The 16,296-nt window shown below is 38.9% G+C and overlaps 1 protein-coding gene across 1 annotated transcript in view; it reads left to right on the top strand.

The window, feature by feature from the left end:
• pcdh1a (protocadherin 1a) overlaps window positions 1-4,219 on the top strand; it is a 92,962-nt gene extending 88,743 nt beyond the window's left edge. Inside the window, exon 5 of the mRNA XM_005471930.4 lies at window positions 306-4,219. Within this exon, the coding sequence (XP_005471987.1) occupies window positions 306-676 (371 nt within the window). The 3' untranslated portion in view covers window positions 677-4,219. The remainder of the gene's footprint in view (window positions 1-305) is intronic.
• Window positions 4,220-16,296: the final 12,077 nt, after the last annotated feature.

Below are 16,296 nucleotides of genomic sequence, written 5' to 3'. Positions count from 1 at the left end.
TTCTAAATGACATAGACACAGCATGCCGTCTCTTGAATGTATCACATCAGCTCGTGGGCTACACACACACAGTAGTGCTCATTACACAGTGCATAGCAACAGCTACATAGCAACTGCTGCTTACTGCTTAGCAACAGCTGCAAAGATCTCAAGGAGGGGGGTGGGTTTCATGGGGTGTTTCAAATGACACCATTTCTGTTCACAAATGCCTTTTTACAACTTTTTTTTTTAAATGAAAATTGCTCCAGTGTTTGTCGCTGTGAAACTCCCTCTGATGGTGCTTTTTTGCTCTCTCCTGCCCATAGATATCCGCTCCCTCCCTGATGTGGCAATGACTGGAAACTGCACAACCGAGTGCAGTGAACTGGGCCATTCAGACGCCTGCTGGATGCCTGGGCATCCCTCCCCTGTACGCAAGACCAGGAACCCCCCGAAACTCTCCACCTTCGTGCCTTACCAGGAGAGAGGGAGCCTGGGACGCCTGGCTAATGGGAACGCCAGGCTGGGTGGTGAGGAGCATCGGCCGCGCCTTCCGCCCTCCCGCAGTGCCTATTCCAGCAGTGGTCATGATGCCAATCAGGACTGCCCCTTAGAGGAGATGCCCCTGAGCGTAGCCTCTGAGTTTCCACCCACCTCTCCTTCTGCTCACACTCCAAAAAGAGAAATTTACCTGTGAGGAACATATTCATCTGATCAATACACAATTAAAGAAAATACACACCCCACTCGAGAAGGAGAAACAGGCTGTCCACACATTGAAGCCAATGCCCAATCTGAAGTTAACAATATAGGCTGTGACCCATTCGATCACTGCTTTTCTCATTTTCTCCTTAAAATATTAATTTATTAGCATATTTATGAGTGACTCCACAAAGTTAATTGATGCACTCAGTCATTTATTTATTGGAAATCTTGATGGGATACAATTCAGTCAGATGAGTAGGAAACACAGATTGAAACTAATCATTACTGTAGTTAGCAAAGTCCCATTCTGTGAAGTGATCTCTTGAAACTGAAAGTTGTGATCAGTGCTCTTGTGCCATTGCTACATCTAATTTAATAGACAGCCAGTCAGGCCATATCAAAAGGCTTAACACTTTTGACTAACAATCAAATAAAATGGTCTATCTTAATGTACAGTGCTGTAAATACATTTGAATGGTGTGTTCTACATATATTTTTGTCTGGCATAAGCTGAAAAAAAAATGCCTCAGAGTTTTAGCATATTTAAGCTTTTCTTTATGCTGCTGTTTAAACTTGATTAAAAACCATCTCCCGGAGTGGAGCTCAATATTGTGGAAGGCATTTATCCGCTTCACACAATCACACACACACACACCCTTCGACCCCTAATCATAGTAGAATGGCCTTTACCTCTGCTCCCTGTAGAGCTCTTCCACTTGGTGGAGAGAGCTGTGTGGCAGCATTTAAACTGACATTATGTCCCACTGACTCGCAGCACTGTGACCTATCGTTCATCATGAAAACGGTTGACTTGGCCACAGTACCCCAGAGTCACAATGACCAAACGCAGAGTACTCGCGAGACACGTTCTGATTGGCTTTTTACTCTGCTGATGACAGTATACCAGTGTATCGGTTGAGAAAGCTCTTCTCTGTTGTGACAATCAGATGGGCTCTCTGTGTAATTCACAGTCCATTTTTTCTAAAACTCATACTGCTTTCCGCTCACGGCTTAGTAGAGAACTTGTGTTGATCTAATGAAGGCCTAAGGAATTATTTACAGGAAAGGGCACTTGAGTGTTGAGAGACACTAGAGAGATAGAGCACTTATTGAGCGTGAATATGATGTGAACTGGATAGGTGGTATGTGCTATTTTCAATGTTAATTATCAGCTCTCACTGGACACATGCTTCTCCAGAGGTGAATTCAATACACACTGAAATGAGTGATTTAACAATGTTGGTCTGACATGAAAGATTCCAACAATAAAAGCTGAAATAAATATTTGATCCATTTCAGTAAATGAATACCTGCAAATACAGTGACAGTGGTAGGAGTAAGGCTCAATTTTGCCGCAACTGCCTGTTAATTATATATTTCCTTGTATTGAGGACAACATGCTTAATAAGTTATTAGGCATTTATCCTCCTCTGGCTATTGAGCAGAGAATAAAAACAGGGCATGCCCATGGGCTTCATTTATCTTCACAAAGATTTTCCAAGTGAATCTGAAGGATACTGTGTGTCTGAAGGACACCATGTATTAGTCAGTAATTGGATGTTAATGATGACTCCACTAGCCTGCCTTACAACATCGAAGAGCTAGTCGTTGTCTTTGATTTAAACATTGATTTGATTCGATTTGTAGATACCTTTCACCTCTGTATAGTATTTCCACAGTAAGACTGTGTCTCTGAATAAGGGCGGAAGAGCCTAGAATGGACATTTCCTAATTAGGGTGAGTAATAAGTCCTGAGCTGGGGCATGCGTGAGCGTACCCCAGGACACGGCACCCACGAGATAATGCAAATCCACCCACAGAGCTACAATCAGTTAAAGGGGGTATTTTTTATCAGCACTTACCTCATCATGCTGCCATTGAAAGCCACGTTTAGAATAATTAACGCGAAAACATATGGAAATTACTGGACATGGCCATGATTAAATAAGGTGGGCGATTATCCTGCCTTGAGGGGGAGAAAGCACATTATGCTGTTTTCAAAGCCATTTAGCGACTTACGTAAAATTCAAACAACAGCCATGATACACTGTGATTAAACCCCCACGGCTCTCCCGAGCTCCCCTCTCATAGCTGTGGCTAGCTGCTCCATGAACTGAAAACAGCGGGTAAGATCACTGACCTGGAATTAATAACAAGTGAGAAAGATACCAATGAGGGATAAAATCAGTGTCACATAGCTTCAGTCAAAACTCGATCTGTCTAAATGCTTTGACTGGATTCAGATTCAGCTCCAGCCTATGTGTCACGATGTAAATTTGGAATACATGTTTTGATTTGTGTCTTTGATCACAAAAAATATCTATATATATGGAATAAATAGGTTTTTAGCAGATGTGTCAGAACTGTCGGTTCCTGATCCAAATGGATGGCGAGAGTTTGATTTAAGTCCAAAACAAAAACAAGCCTGGGTTTCTTTTCCCACTCTCTTGATAAGTTGGACTCTCTTGCTCCAGCCAATAATGACCTCCTGCTACTCACTTCTGGAACAATACATCACCAGGTTTGACCTTTCTTTTGAACTCATGCTGAATGAACTGTGGTTACTTCTTTCTCAAACACAGAACAGTTCTCCTTGATCCAAGTAAGAGGACATCACGGAGCACCTAAATACACTCGAAACTATGTTGAATAATGTTTAATTTGTACTTAACATTGATTTAATGTTGAATTCACTTGAGTATCTTTTGCCTATCTGTAGTGTGTATTGTATGGTGATCATTTCTGTGGACAGATGGACAAATTACCGTTCTGAAATTGGCAAGAGATTTTTTTCTTTTTCTTACTGATCAAAGACTCTTAGCAAACTGGTTGTGTGAAAAAAATAAAGAAGTCTGTTGGTGGTGTAGTGTACATAGATCTCCACAACGCTGTGCCTGCTGTCAGGCAGGCAATGATTTTAGCATGAATTCCAAAGATAATTGGTAGATACTGTTTACTCTTTTTTTTTTTTTTAACTTTCTGAAATGTCAGTGCTGGTTCATATTCAGAAGGCCCTCTCCCAAACGAACTGAAATTATCTGAACATTTCATTTTTTCACTGTTCATCTAGAACAAAGACAATTGCCTTGAAAATACGTCTTTGCAAGAGAGAATCTAGTTGTTATCCTAATTGTTGGTATATTTATATAGGATAAAATGCTTGTGATGCCATGTTTTTGTACAGTTTTATGTACATACAAGTGAAGCTTTCTAAAAGTACTGAGAAAAGCCGATGGCATATAAAAATTGTAACATGTTTTCTTGAGATGTGCACATCTTGCCTTGGTTGGATTGACCTTTGCTGAGTCAGTGTGAATGTGGCCGTTCTATGCCTGCACTGTAGTCATTCACCGGCTCCCACCTCCTGAGGACTTAATCAGTTTTTATGTTTATCGTGAACAGTGGATTGTCTTATCTTACCAGTTTGTTAAATCCTGTGTTCTGCTTTGTTCTGTTTCAGCATGTTGACAAATTCTCTTGTAATACTGTAAGTCCTCATGAACTTTGTAATAAAATCACTTCAGGGAAAAATGAACACTGTCAGTGTTTTCTTTGTTTGTCGTCATTATTCATCACTTCCGATAACTAAACAAGTGTTTGGATGTTAGGGGTTTTTTTTTTTTTTTTTGCTTTTTTGTAAAAGGTTTTGCAGCCTTAGAGATACATTGTGTAAAATGCATCTCACTCCAGGACCTGGGCTCATTAAGAAGAACTAGTATTCTTGTCATGCGGGAACAGGCGCCTTATTTCTCAGTCAGGAAGCCCCTGAATGTTGAGAGGGAAGGATTTCGGAGGTTGAAGTAGGAAAGTCTCAGGACCTGTGTTCACTACTTCAACTAGAAAAACAACGTGCCAGAAGTACACAGACCCAGTCATGCACTTAGCAAGGAACATTCATTCAAATTGCTTGTTGCTACACATTTAGTGCAAGGATAACAAGGTTGCTGCTGTGTTTTTAATATGCATGTGACTGAAAGACATTTATATGCCATGGCTTGAAGTCAGAGAGAATAGAAAAAAAATATACTATCCTATTTTTATTTTGCTTTATGCGTACCTACAGTGTATGTTACTTCCATACAATTGCTGATCTGATACATATTAGTTAATAATTAATTTAATCGAGAAAGGTTTAACACAGTATTGTGTCTAACAGCACAGCAAAAAATTCCTGTTTTGTTTGTTTAGTTACTCTTCTGGGGGGGTTTTTCACCTGAAAACAGAAAGCCCACATCCTACAAAATCACTGAATTTACCAGAGGGGTTGGATGATATAGAATGACAAGAGACTGCCCTAAAGATGAGACAGTGAAAAGCTCCAAATAGTTCATAGTAATGCCAACAGCTCTGTAAGGCTATAATACTGCACCCTCTGAATCCGCTCTTCAAACTACACAGTGCATTTTAGGTACCAAAGGAGGAGACAGACGCCCATGAATGTCAGTCTTCAGCAACTTCTCCCAACTCCTCCGGGGGGATAGCCATCCAAACCCAGAACAGCTGCTAGCTTCAGCAAGTACTAAGTCAGCCTTTACCCAGCTAGCTATTCTTAGTAGAATTCTGTGAGGGGCACTCATATCAGGTGAACCTCCTTCAAATGGCTACTCACTGCATTTACACAGCATAATGGGAGACCAAATGATAAATCAAGACCTTTGCCTTGTGGCACAACTACCTCTACATTTCCTCTTCACCAGTAAGGCACAGTACAGCACCCAACTCTCACCGTCTCATTATCCTTTCTTGCTGTCATTCCCCCTGAGACCAAGTATTTTAAGAAATGTTTGATACTTTATGTTATATGATTCCCCTTTACTAGAAAGGAGAATGCTATCCTTTGGCAGAGCAGAACAGTGGCTTTCAAATTTAGATGTATTACACTCAGCTGAAAATCATTCGAATCAGCACTGGAGGTCCTCCTGAAAGAGACACAGAAGAACACTGGAAAGCGGATCTGCTGGCTTTTCTCAAGCTATGTCTTGAAATCACGTCTAGAAAAACTACACCAATGGAGTCGAGACAATGGCAAAGTTTGCCACCTATCCTGGACAGGCCTGACATGTCTAAAATGCAAATATAACAGCTGGCAGAAGTGGTTTTAACATCCCTTACTCCTTAAGAGCTATGGAATCCCTTGGGTAACCCAGGCATAAGCCTTCTTTTAGTCTGCAAACCAATCCAAAGTAAATTGGACTGGCAGACTTCCAGCCCCCTTGATCATTTGTTAGAAAGAAAAAAGCTGGTCCACTGTTCTACAGCCTCAACAGAATCTGTGTTGCCCCTCTGAGAGCTCAGATATGACCATCACTTTTAAGCTCTTTTCCAGTACACAGCGTAGGGAGGGAAGGAGGCTGAGGATATTGGCGAACAAGTACCCCCCACCCCCAGTATGCAAAAACAGATCATTTAACATGGCTAAGTGAATAACTGTACTCTTGCTTTTCACAGATTATCTCATTGAACTGTGCTAAAAAAAGGGGGACGCTGAGTATAAAATTATTTCACAAAATCACATTTAATTGGATGTGTTAAGAATCACTGTTTTCATTCCTAAATATTTCTTTTTCAAGTAAAGTGAATATTTCATATTCACTTTAACATTAGATCTACCCATGTGAATGCAATGCTATGATCTAATAAAAAACAAAAAGCAACACATCATTTACCTAGTACAATGAGGATAATACTTTAGATGCACTGAATGGCTAATTACGAAGGAAGGGAAGCGTAACACTCTTTTACTCCCTTCTGTTTTCACCTTTTTGCCTTTAAGTGGAAAGATATATCCATGTCAAGATGTGGAAGCTCTCAAAATATTCACACTATATGCACACACTGTGCAAAGGCCTTAAAGGCTTGAAAACTCATTTACACATACCATTACAGGCCATCACAAGTCCATGTCTCTTGAGAATGCAGTGTACCGTATGTTCTTGGATATAGTGTACATTCAACCTTTTTGCTTCTGTGGAGCTCGCTAGTAGTGCTTAGCAAAAAACCGAGGCAGAGGTATAAGGGCTTTGTTGAGAACAATGCACACTGGAAAACGGGGGAAAGGCCTGACTTGAACCACAAAATAAAGTCTAATAGAGACTCTGACATCTTACATGCTCTGGAAAGTGCAAGGCATAATTGTAAGTTTTTCTCAAAGATGGAGGATTAAAAGTGAAAAGTAAATCATACTGGACTCGAGAAAACTCCAAGGGATGTTGGAATGAAGTATGAGTTCTGCTTTAACAAGGTACAGCTCAAAGAAAGCAAAGATCTAACAGCCCTTTATTTAATGGCAAGAGAGGGATTCATGTTTGTGATTTTACAAGACCTTGTCTTAAGGCATGTCTTAAGGTGTCTTAAGAACCACCACAGTTAGAGGAAACTCTGAGCAACATTGCATATTTATTCATACAGCTGCTAACAGAATGCTTTGACATACACCATTTGTTGTGGTGGACACTTCAACACTCACATCTGAGCAATTTTGACACAATGCAATATTGATAAAAGAATATCTTGCTGACAAAGTGTCAGGGCATATGTGGTGCCTCGTGGGGCAGTTGCTGTCTTCACACAAATGCAGAATTAAGCAGAAAACCCACACAAATCTGACGTGACCTAAAACTCGCACCCATCTCATTTTTTCTTATTTTCTTGCAAGAGCTTTATTATGTGCATTTGTTTACTCCAACAATCTCTCCTTATACTGTTCTTGCAAAACAGACCTTGCATGAGTAACTTTGCTGAGTTTATCAGGTCTGATGCCATGCTCAACTTGCTGCTAATTTTAGCCTTCAGCTTCCCAGGGAGTGAGAGAAAGCCAATATTATCAATAACATCTAACCTTAAAGCTGAACAGGGACTGCTGCAATAGAAACTCAAAAAATGAAGCATTTTGATGAGGCATGTACAAACTGCATCACTGTGTTTGATAGACTAACAAGTTAGAAACTACTTAATCAAACCAGATAATCCACATCCTTGGTGCGGCTTTTTTTTCTTTACCTTTCACAGATGTTTTGTGATCTCAGTAGCACAGGTTCAATTGTTACTCAGGCATTACAACATTTCCATTCTCCACTGAATTTTGACTCAGGGTAAGGGTTCCATTTTATAATTTATTAGTCTATTAAACCTGCTCGCCATTCCCTTCACTGTTGTAGTGAAAGATGACATAACTGCCACCTTCAAGACCTATTTGCTTCTGGAAATTTCTCCTGTGGCAGGAACTGAGCTTCTTAGAATTGTCTGGCGATGCTGGCTTTCTATCTATCTATCAATTATTAATGTGTCTATGTTCTACTGGAGACCCTCCTACTTGAGGGATGTGCTGTCTCAGTATTATGGTTATTATCTGCTTTTTGACTCATGGAAGTGTTTTTCTATTCAGGGAAGTCAACTAGAATTGGACGGGAGAGACCTGAGACCATGTGGTAATTGACAATCATATGAAGATGGGGCTAGGAAGATGATAAATTGAAGATGTTAAATTGAATCAATAACTCCATACATATCTCATGAGCAGCCTGACTTATAATTCAGTTATACAGATCAGATTCCCTTAACAGTCCAGCAGCCTGGCCTCACCTGTGGTAACATCTGAGGTTGTTTGTGGGATAAAAAAGTGTGAATACCAAGCTCGGAACTCACAAGAAATCTTAAGAATTTGAGCCATGACCATTAATAAGAATTATTTTTTTGACAGAAGATTTATTTGAGTTATTGACAGGGCATGAGTTAGTAATGTTTGGCCACAAGTTAGGGAGCGTGTATTTTACTGGTGAAATGTAGAAAGTTCAGGGTATTGTGATACATACTTATAATTCTTCTCTAATTTAAACATACATACAAACTCATGGCTGTTTTGCATGATGTCCTCATGCAGTTTTTCTATGAAATAAAAAAATCTTTGCAATATATAATACTTTTGACAAAAGAATATTCTTAATAGGGTTGTGTAAACTGTATTTGTATATACTGTAAGTGCAGCTTAATTCTCACATAGATTTAGTTTGAATGAGAGATTTTATGAAGCTTAATGACATTGTGAATCATATTTGATATTGTTTTAGTTCACATCAAGCTGATTATTGCCTCATTGCTCACACTGGCTTGTTTAAAATCTAAGTGTCTTCTCTTAAAAATCTTGACAGTTCTTTATACAACCATAATTATGGATATTACAAGGTCATATTATTCAAACTGTGAAAAAGCCATCCCTGAATCACTGGGGATTTTGGGATATTCCCTTTAGCAAGTTTTTGCTTTATTTCATCCATTACTGACCGTTAGGCTAATGCAACACATCGGCTACGCTCTGCCTATCTCTCTGTTTTCCTGCTGGGCATAGTGTGTCCTACTTGGAACACATGACACACATGGATGCGGACCATTGGCAAAAAGAAAGAGAGAGCAATTTCTTCATAAATGATATTTTAAAATAACCAAACTTTTATATGAGCCTAGGCTGGAGTGCAAAAGAAAAAGAAAAGAAAAAAAAGTAGAAAAGGAAAATTTGATACTTGAACTGCTATTGTGAATCATTGTGTATGTCTGTAATTGATTCGGGATACGTAAGAGTTTGCAGGTCTATATAGCAGTAAGATAAGCAGGGCAAAAAAAAATGACGAGACCATTTCTTTGTTCAAAACCATGAGACACAAGGCTTTCAAAGCTTTGGCCCAGTGCAGTTACTTTAAAGCTTGTACGCTATAATGTACTTGCGAAGTGGCCTACTCAAGTCTAATCCTGAAGTTTGGAGGAAAATTGATTCTCTGGTGTATTGTAAAGGCCTTACTCTACAGGTTTGCATGCATCTTTCATCTCTGCAACATTTCCACAAATATATCTATTACTTTATAGATATTCATTATGGAGCTGCAGGAAGCACCACCGGGAAACACTGCTCTCCTGTAGCCTTTTCCTCAAGATGAAAACACTACTCAGCTACCGCTGCTGTTGCCTTGGAAACCTGGTCACTCTCACTCTTTTACCCACACTCTTCACCACTCGCTTCATTAAGTGCGTAGCTGCTGGCAATTAGAATAAAACCAGCGGCAGGGCTGGCTGTCTTGAAATGCAGTCTCCAATTAAATACTTTCAAATAGCAATGTTTTTTTTCCAAGCTACATCTGCTTTCCATATAATAAACCATGCACCTGAGAGCTATGCTTCTAAAAGTCTACACTATGCTTGCTATACCATTGAGTGACTTCAAAAATCTATCTTTTAGTGCTGTGTATACAAATGTAATATGGATCAGACACCGCCTTGTAACTAGTGATGTTTTTCCCTTTCTTGCTCAAGCTCCAATAGGCAAAACAATGTTCTAGACATTGCCACGGTTATTTCACAAGAGCAGAAAATGCCTGAATGATCAATGCAAATCTGCATCAATGTGTGTGCACTTCTATTTCAAGTACAGACAGAAACACACAGCAGTTTTTTTGCTCATCCATTCAAGGCGATTGCTATATAAATGATTGATAACTGAAATATAGGTGGAATTAATGACGGTCCTTAATGAAGTCTTTTAGTCTGATCAAACTCTCCAATTTATATTACTTCCCAGCATTTTTACTAACTGAGCAGGTTATTATTGCATTAAAATTGATGAAGTAAATTAGAGTGAATCATCATCACGGGACATTTGCTTTAAGTGAAAAAGTACTCTGGAGAAGTGCACTTGGTATGTTTCTTGTACAACATCATCATTAATTTAACCTTGCCCATCAGCTCCTCACATGTACTAAAAACAGAGAAAAAAAAATATTAAACCCTCACCATGCACTTCATTAAGTACACCTTTTCAGCTGCCTGTTAATGCAAATAATTAATCACTCCGTCACGTGTCATTTAGAGATGGTCAAGACAACCTGCCCAAGTTCAAACTGAGCACCAGATTGGGGAGCAAATGTGATTTAAGAGACTTTGAATGTCATATAATTGTTGATTTCAGAACTGAGTTCTTCAGACATTGCTGCTCTACTGTGATTTTTCCCAAATGACAATCTCTTGGAGTTTATAGAGACTGGTCAGAAAATATGCAGTGAGTTGCAGCTCTTTGAGCAGAAATGCCTTTTGTTGATGCTAGAGGTCAGAGGAGAATGGCCAGACAGCTGATAGGAAGGCAACAGTAGCTAAAATCACCTGTTACAGCCAAGAAATGCAGATGGCTTTCTCTGAACACACAATGCATCAAATCTTGAAGGAAATGGGCTACAGCATATACTACAGTGCCACTCCTGCCAGCTAAGAACAGGAAAAGCTTCAATTAACATGGGCTGACCAAAATTGTACAATTGAACAACCATAACTCATCACAATGTTTCCTGTTATGATGAGTTTTAATTTCTGCTGCAAAATTTGGACAGGAGTAGAATTTGGCTTAACAAAAAAGAAAGAATGGATCCATCCTACCTTGTATAAATGGTGCAGGCTGTTGGTGTTGGTATAATGGTGTGGGGGATATTTTCTTGGCATGTGTTGCACCCCTTAGTACCAGCTGAACATTGTTTGAATGCCAGAATCTACCTTAGAATTTTTCCCGACCATGTTCATGTGTTTATGTCCACAGCACGCCCAGCAACATGCCATGTCACAAAGCTCACAACATCTCAACAAAGTGGTTCCTTGAACATGGCAATGTGTTCACTGTATTCAAATAGCCCCCACAGTCACCAGCTCTCAAGCTGGTTTGTTAAAATGACAAATTTAACCAAAGTCACGAGCAATGTTTCCAGCGTGTTAAATCTATGCCAAGGAGAATTAAAGCAGTTGATTTCAGTGCTATTTCAGCAAAATGAACCATAATACATCTGTCTCCAAGACAATTTTTTCAACACTTTTGTTACTCTTTGAAGAGTCTCACCAACTGTAGCTATAGACATGGCTATATCATAACAAAGAGGATACATTTACTTACTGCCACTCAAAATATAATCCACTTTAACAGTCCTCAAAGTTGTGTAATTTCCAAAGTTCCCTGGTTGAAATATTGAAAAATAAAGTTGTTATTTCACCTGAACAAGTACTTGTCTAAACAGAGCCAGTGCTTTAGAGTTTTCTTTTTTTATTAATTCAAAAGATGAGGTTTTCTGCCACCAAGATGGAAGACATGATAAGATTCTCTGAGTGAGATTAATTTTAGTTTGTGATAATGACTTGCTCTACAAGGAAAATTTGTAATGGCTGAGAGGTTGAATGATAGAGGGTTTACTTTTAGGAATGTTATTGTTTCTTTAAAAAAAAAGAAAGAAAAAGAATAGAAAAGTACACATTAAATCAGATAATAGGTCCACTTCCTGTGCAATTACTGTAAAGCAAACATCATGTATCCTTCCCAAGTGTGTTGCCTTTCAAAGAATTCTAATGGGAATATAATTTGCATCTGCTCATCATTTCATCATCTAAACTAAATATGATAAAAGAAACTAAAATTATAACTTCCTAATGAGCTTTTTGTTATATAAATAGATAGAAAACATGTGCTGGTACCAAAAGTGCAAGATGTGTATAAAAACTACACAATTAAAACCTTTTTGTTAGACATCAGATATCTTAACCAATTTGAATACTTGTACTGAAATATTAAAGACATATTTTTAAGGCAAAGCATTTCAAACAATGTTTCACAAACAGGGTGAAACACATAAATATAGGGTGGCATCTATTACATTAATGAGAATTGCATCATATCTGAATTATTATTTTGCCCGAAGCTAGGAACTCCTATTACATGAATGGCTTATGACTTTATTGGCACATTAAAAGATAATAAATTACGATATATTCTGCACATGCATCATTCAAAGCTGGAAGGCTCAGTCTTTTGATTAGAGCTCCATTTTCCGCTGCAAATCTCGAATTTCCACATCGTTAACGGCAGCGAATGAATAAAACAACTCTCCTTTTCTGTGACATGAACTGAGACTTGTCCACAGGTAACAGTGAGCCCCTGCGAGTCTCCCTCGAGCACCTGCTGGCTTTCAGGGTCGGGGCTGACGAGTTAATGCGGTTCAGGTGTTGTAATTGAAGATTGCCACCAGCTGGTTGTGGTGTAGCTTGGCAGGGCAGAGAGGAGTGCAGTTGGCTGTTGGGTTGAACTGGTGAGCGGCGCTTCAGTGCTTCTGGCCCCTGTTCATAACAAGACCCTTGTTTATAGAGAGGCACTTGTGTCTCTCTAGGTAGATAAGGACTCTAACAATAAAATAAAAAAGTAAAGAATGAGTGCTTCATTGAATATTAATTTGAAACTGAAGATACTCTAAAATGAAAAACCTACTAACCTCATTAGCATCATCTAGTTGAACATTTGAAGTAGAAAGAGAATGGAGCAAAAGTATCAAACACAATTTCATTGTCCAAATACTTTCTGGGATGACTGTAGTACCAAATATTCACTTAGATTAATATAAACCACCCACACACTCAAAGGCACGCGGGCCAGTCGCAATCAGACACAAATTCTGTTCCAAACTCTACACAAGCTCTCTGTTAGCCAGGGAGAGCTTGTTCACTAACTCTTTGTAGACTTAAAGGATATATTTAATTCTTCCCATTTACATCTCTAAACCTGATAAACATGACATTTATGCAATAATCTAATAAGCCACTGCTACAGGTCCAAATGGAATTAACACAGTTTGCATTATCCGGAGACACATTAACAAATACATATATGTTTTCAGATATCCCGATGCCTGGCTTCTCTCATTAACAAGATCAGAGGACACAGCGGAAATCTCTTTTTCCCCCTTTCCCACATACCCACTTCATTTTTTTCGTATCCTGCTAGAAATCCACCAAAACCTATTACATCCATATATGCTTAGAAAATTGATTGCATTGTATTAACAGCTTATATTTTATTTCATGTGAACACGTGAAAACTATCCAAAAACACTAATGGGGGTATCAATAACATGTCTTATGTAACTGAACTAATCTGGAGTAGGCAGGCACACTAGAGTACACACTGCACATGCTTTCAAATACAAACACAAATTTTCTTCATCTTTTTATGAGGCTTTTTTAGCTTTTGCTGCCAGAGGGACATAGAATATGTGAGCACAGAGGGAACAAACAGTAGCTGATACTGCCCAGTGAAAATGCTGCAGGCAAAGAAGTTTGGATTCTCTGGTTATGGATTAGTTTGTGTAACCATTGGCATTCCCTGCAGCTCTCAAGAAATTTGAAATTGATCATTGCATTTACACACTGTGGCACTCGGGTAGGGATGGGTGCAAAGCCAGCACCTTATGTGTCTCAAACAACTACAGTGGCACTGCGCCGTGAGAAGCTGCACCACTCTGTACAGAGACAAGTCAATAAACAGTTACTTGGGCCATTGGGTTGTTTGTCAAGTGCAATTACAGGAAAAAACATTTTTGAGACTGATGTCACAGTTCAAAACAGGTACACGCTGGAATAGAAAGTACATTTAAATGGACTGTAAGAGGCTTGTAATAATATTTTTTTTTAACAAAGCAAGGGTTAAATGAGGGCAGGGAACATGTGCATAAAGTAGACAAAGGATAATGACACACGCACATATAAATATTAATGCAAATACAATGCTATAGAGTCACAAGATTGCTCATTGTTGAAAAAAAAAGAAAGAAACACAAATAGATTGCAGAGTGCATTTATTCCTCAGAGTGTATTCCCCTCGGATTCGAGAATTACCAGCAAATAAAATAACATGACATATTCAAAGAAGACTCTTACAGCCAATGAAATGTTAAAGAGGAGCTATGTGTAGAACATTGTAATGCCCGAGGACATTATAGTCTGTTGTTGGAAGGTACTCTTGGTCTATTATATTTTTATACGCATGGTTTGTAATTAAATATTAAGTCTAATTTGCAGAATCTTTCCTGGTAATCCACAGCATCCGAGTAAACCTTCAGTAACATCAAATGGTATGACATAATATTACAGTCATTATCAAAATAAAAGTACAGCAGAAGTTCTCGCTTCTAAATTCGTCTTTTTAATATTGCCAGTGGTGCATTGAGTGCACAGTGTAAGGTTTCTAGGTATTTGACAGCGGAGGCTGTTTCAACATTTGAAGTGTTTCATTATGTTTAACTAAAAAGTAAGAGAAAGCTTGTTAGGGAGTTTTTCAAAGAATTATTAGCTTTTTTAACATTAGTCCTTGTAACAGTTCTTTAAGTGCAGAGTTCACAGCCCAATCATCTGACACTTAAAACTAATCACCTTCCTCATACAATCTGTCAACCTTTTACAGAGGCCTCTAGGTGATAGAATAATTGGTTGTGGTTCACTTTCTTCTAGCGGGGAGATGTTGTAGTTCCTCTTTGCTTTTTTGTGCCTTCTTCTCTCTCAGGGTATTTTGGTCTAATTGAAGGCAGAATCTTGTGCAAAACAGAAACACTCAGTGACATTATCAGGCAGTGGGTTGACTTTGGTGAGAGCCAACTGTCAACTTGAGCAGATCTCGATAATTGATTGGCTCATTATCCTAACGCCATATTTTCTCTGTGTGAGGCTTAACATTGTTTGGTTGCAGCAACCTATTATTTCACCAGGGGTTTTATTGCCAAATTAATTTGTGAGTTCTTACCAGCCTCATAAGTAACATACTGCACCGTTTAAACACTGCTGATTTTGTTCGTAATTCAATGATGAGAGTGAAAGTGGCTATTAAAACAGTCCAAATAATATCATTATTTTGGATTGGGCAGAATGTCCACGAGGCTTTGGATTTTATTGTTTCTGAACATTTTAGTTGGTCCAGCTGTTATTGACTAGCGCTGTCTGTGCTGAGATGCTCTTTCAGAGGTGATCAATAATAAATACTAGCAAAATGTATATTACTTATCGCAGTGTATTTTTACTCCTAAAGAAAAGAAAGAAAGATATTTATGCTTTTTTTCTATTTTAGGTAAAAAGTAACTCTGCAGGTTAAAGCATGTGAAACATGTATTTTCACCAATTCAGATCCTAATTTACTCCATCATTCTGCACATTCACCACATACAACCCTGCCATACAATGATCGCAAGCTGACCGCTATCTTCATGAATCCCTCATCCTCTTCCCTACAGTGACAAAATGTAACCTTTGGGAGGAACTGACCCATCTCCTCAGGAACAGTCAGAACAGACAGCAAATTCACAGAGACCAAGTCTTTTAAGAGGCAGCAAAAGGGCACTGCCTTGTTCGGGGGTATGCCTGGATGGGGGTTGCTTCGTGTGTAGTTCACGAATGTCAAACCCTTGGAGCTTTGCCTGTTCACCGTTTGATAATTGGTCATCTATCTACTCTCCTGTGATCACCAGTTTAGTTCCAGCTCCATGCGTCAGTCATTTATTTCTGGTCTCGTTGGCGCTTGTTTGTTTCCAGTTGTGTAGTCAGCTGTTTACTTCTGGTCGTATGATCAGAAATTTATTTCTGGTGCTGCAGTCAGTAGTTTATGACTGGTCTCAAGGACATTGCAGTGGATCTGTAGCACTGCAGCTGATTTTATTAATTGGCCTTAGACTTACTTAATGCACTGGAAACATTGTGTTTTGGTCATAAATTCATACGGATGAGAGAGAAAGAACCCCTATTTGTGCTCGCTCTCTCGTGCACTCTCTCTTTCTCTGTGTG

The sequence above is a fragment of the Oreochromis niloticus genome, linkage group LG10, assembly GCF_001858045.2.
Source record: "Oreochromis niloticus isolate F11D_XX linkage group LG10, O_niloticus_UMD_NMBU, whole genome shotgun sequence".
In the NCBI taxonomy this organism is placed as follows: Eukaryota; Metazoa; Chordata; class Actinopteri; order Cichliformes; family Cichlidae; genus Oreochromis; species Oreochromis niloticus.
The sequence above is the reverse complement of the archived record's forward strand: the minus strand, read 5'-3'. Positions and strand labels throughout refer to the sequence as shown.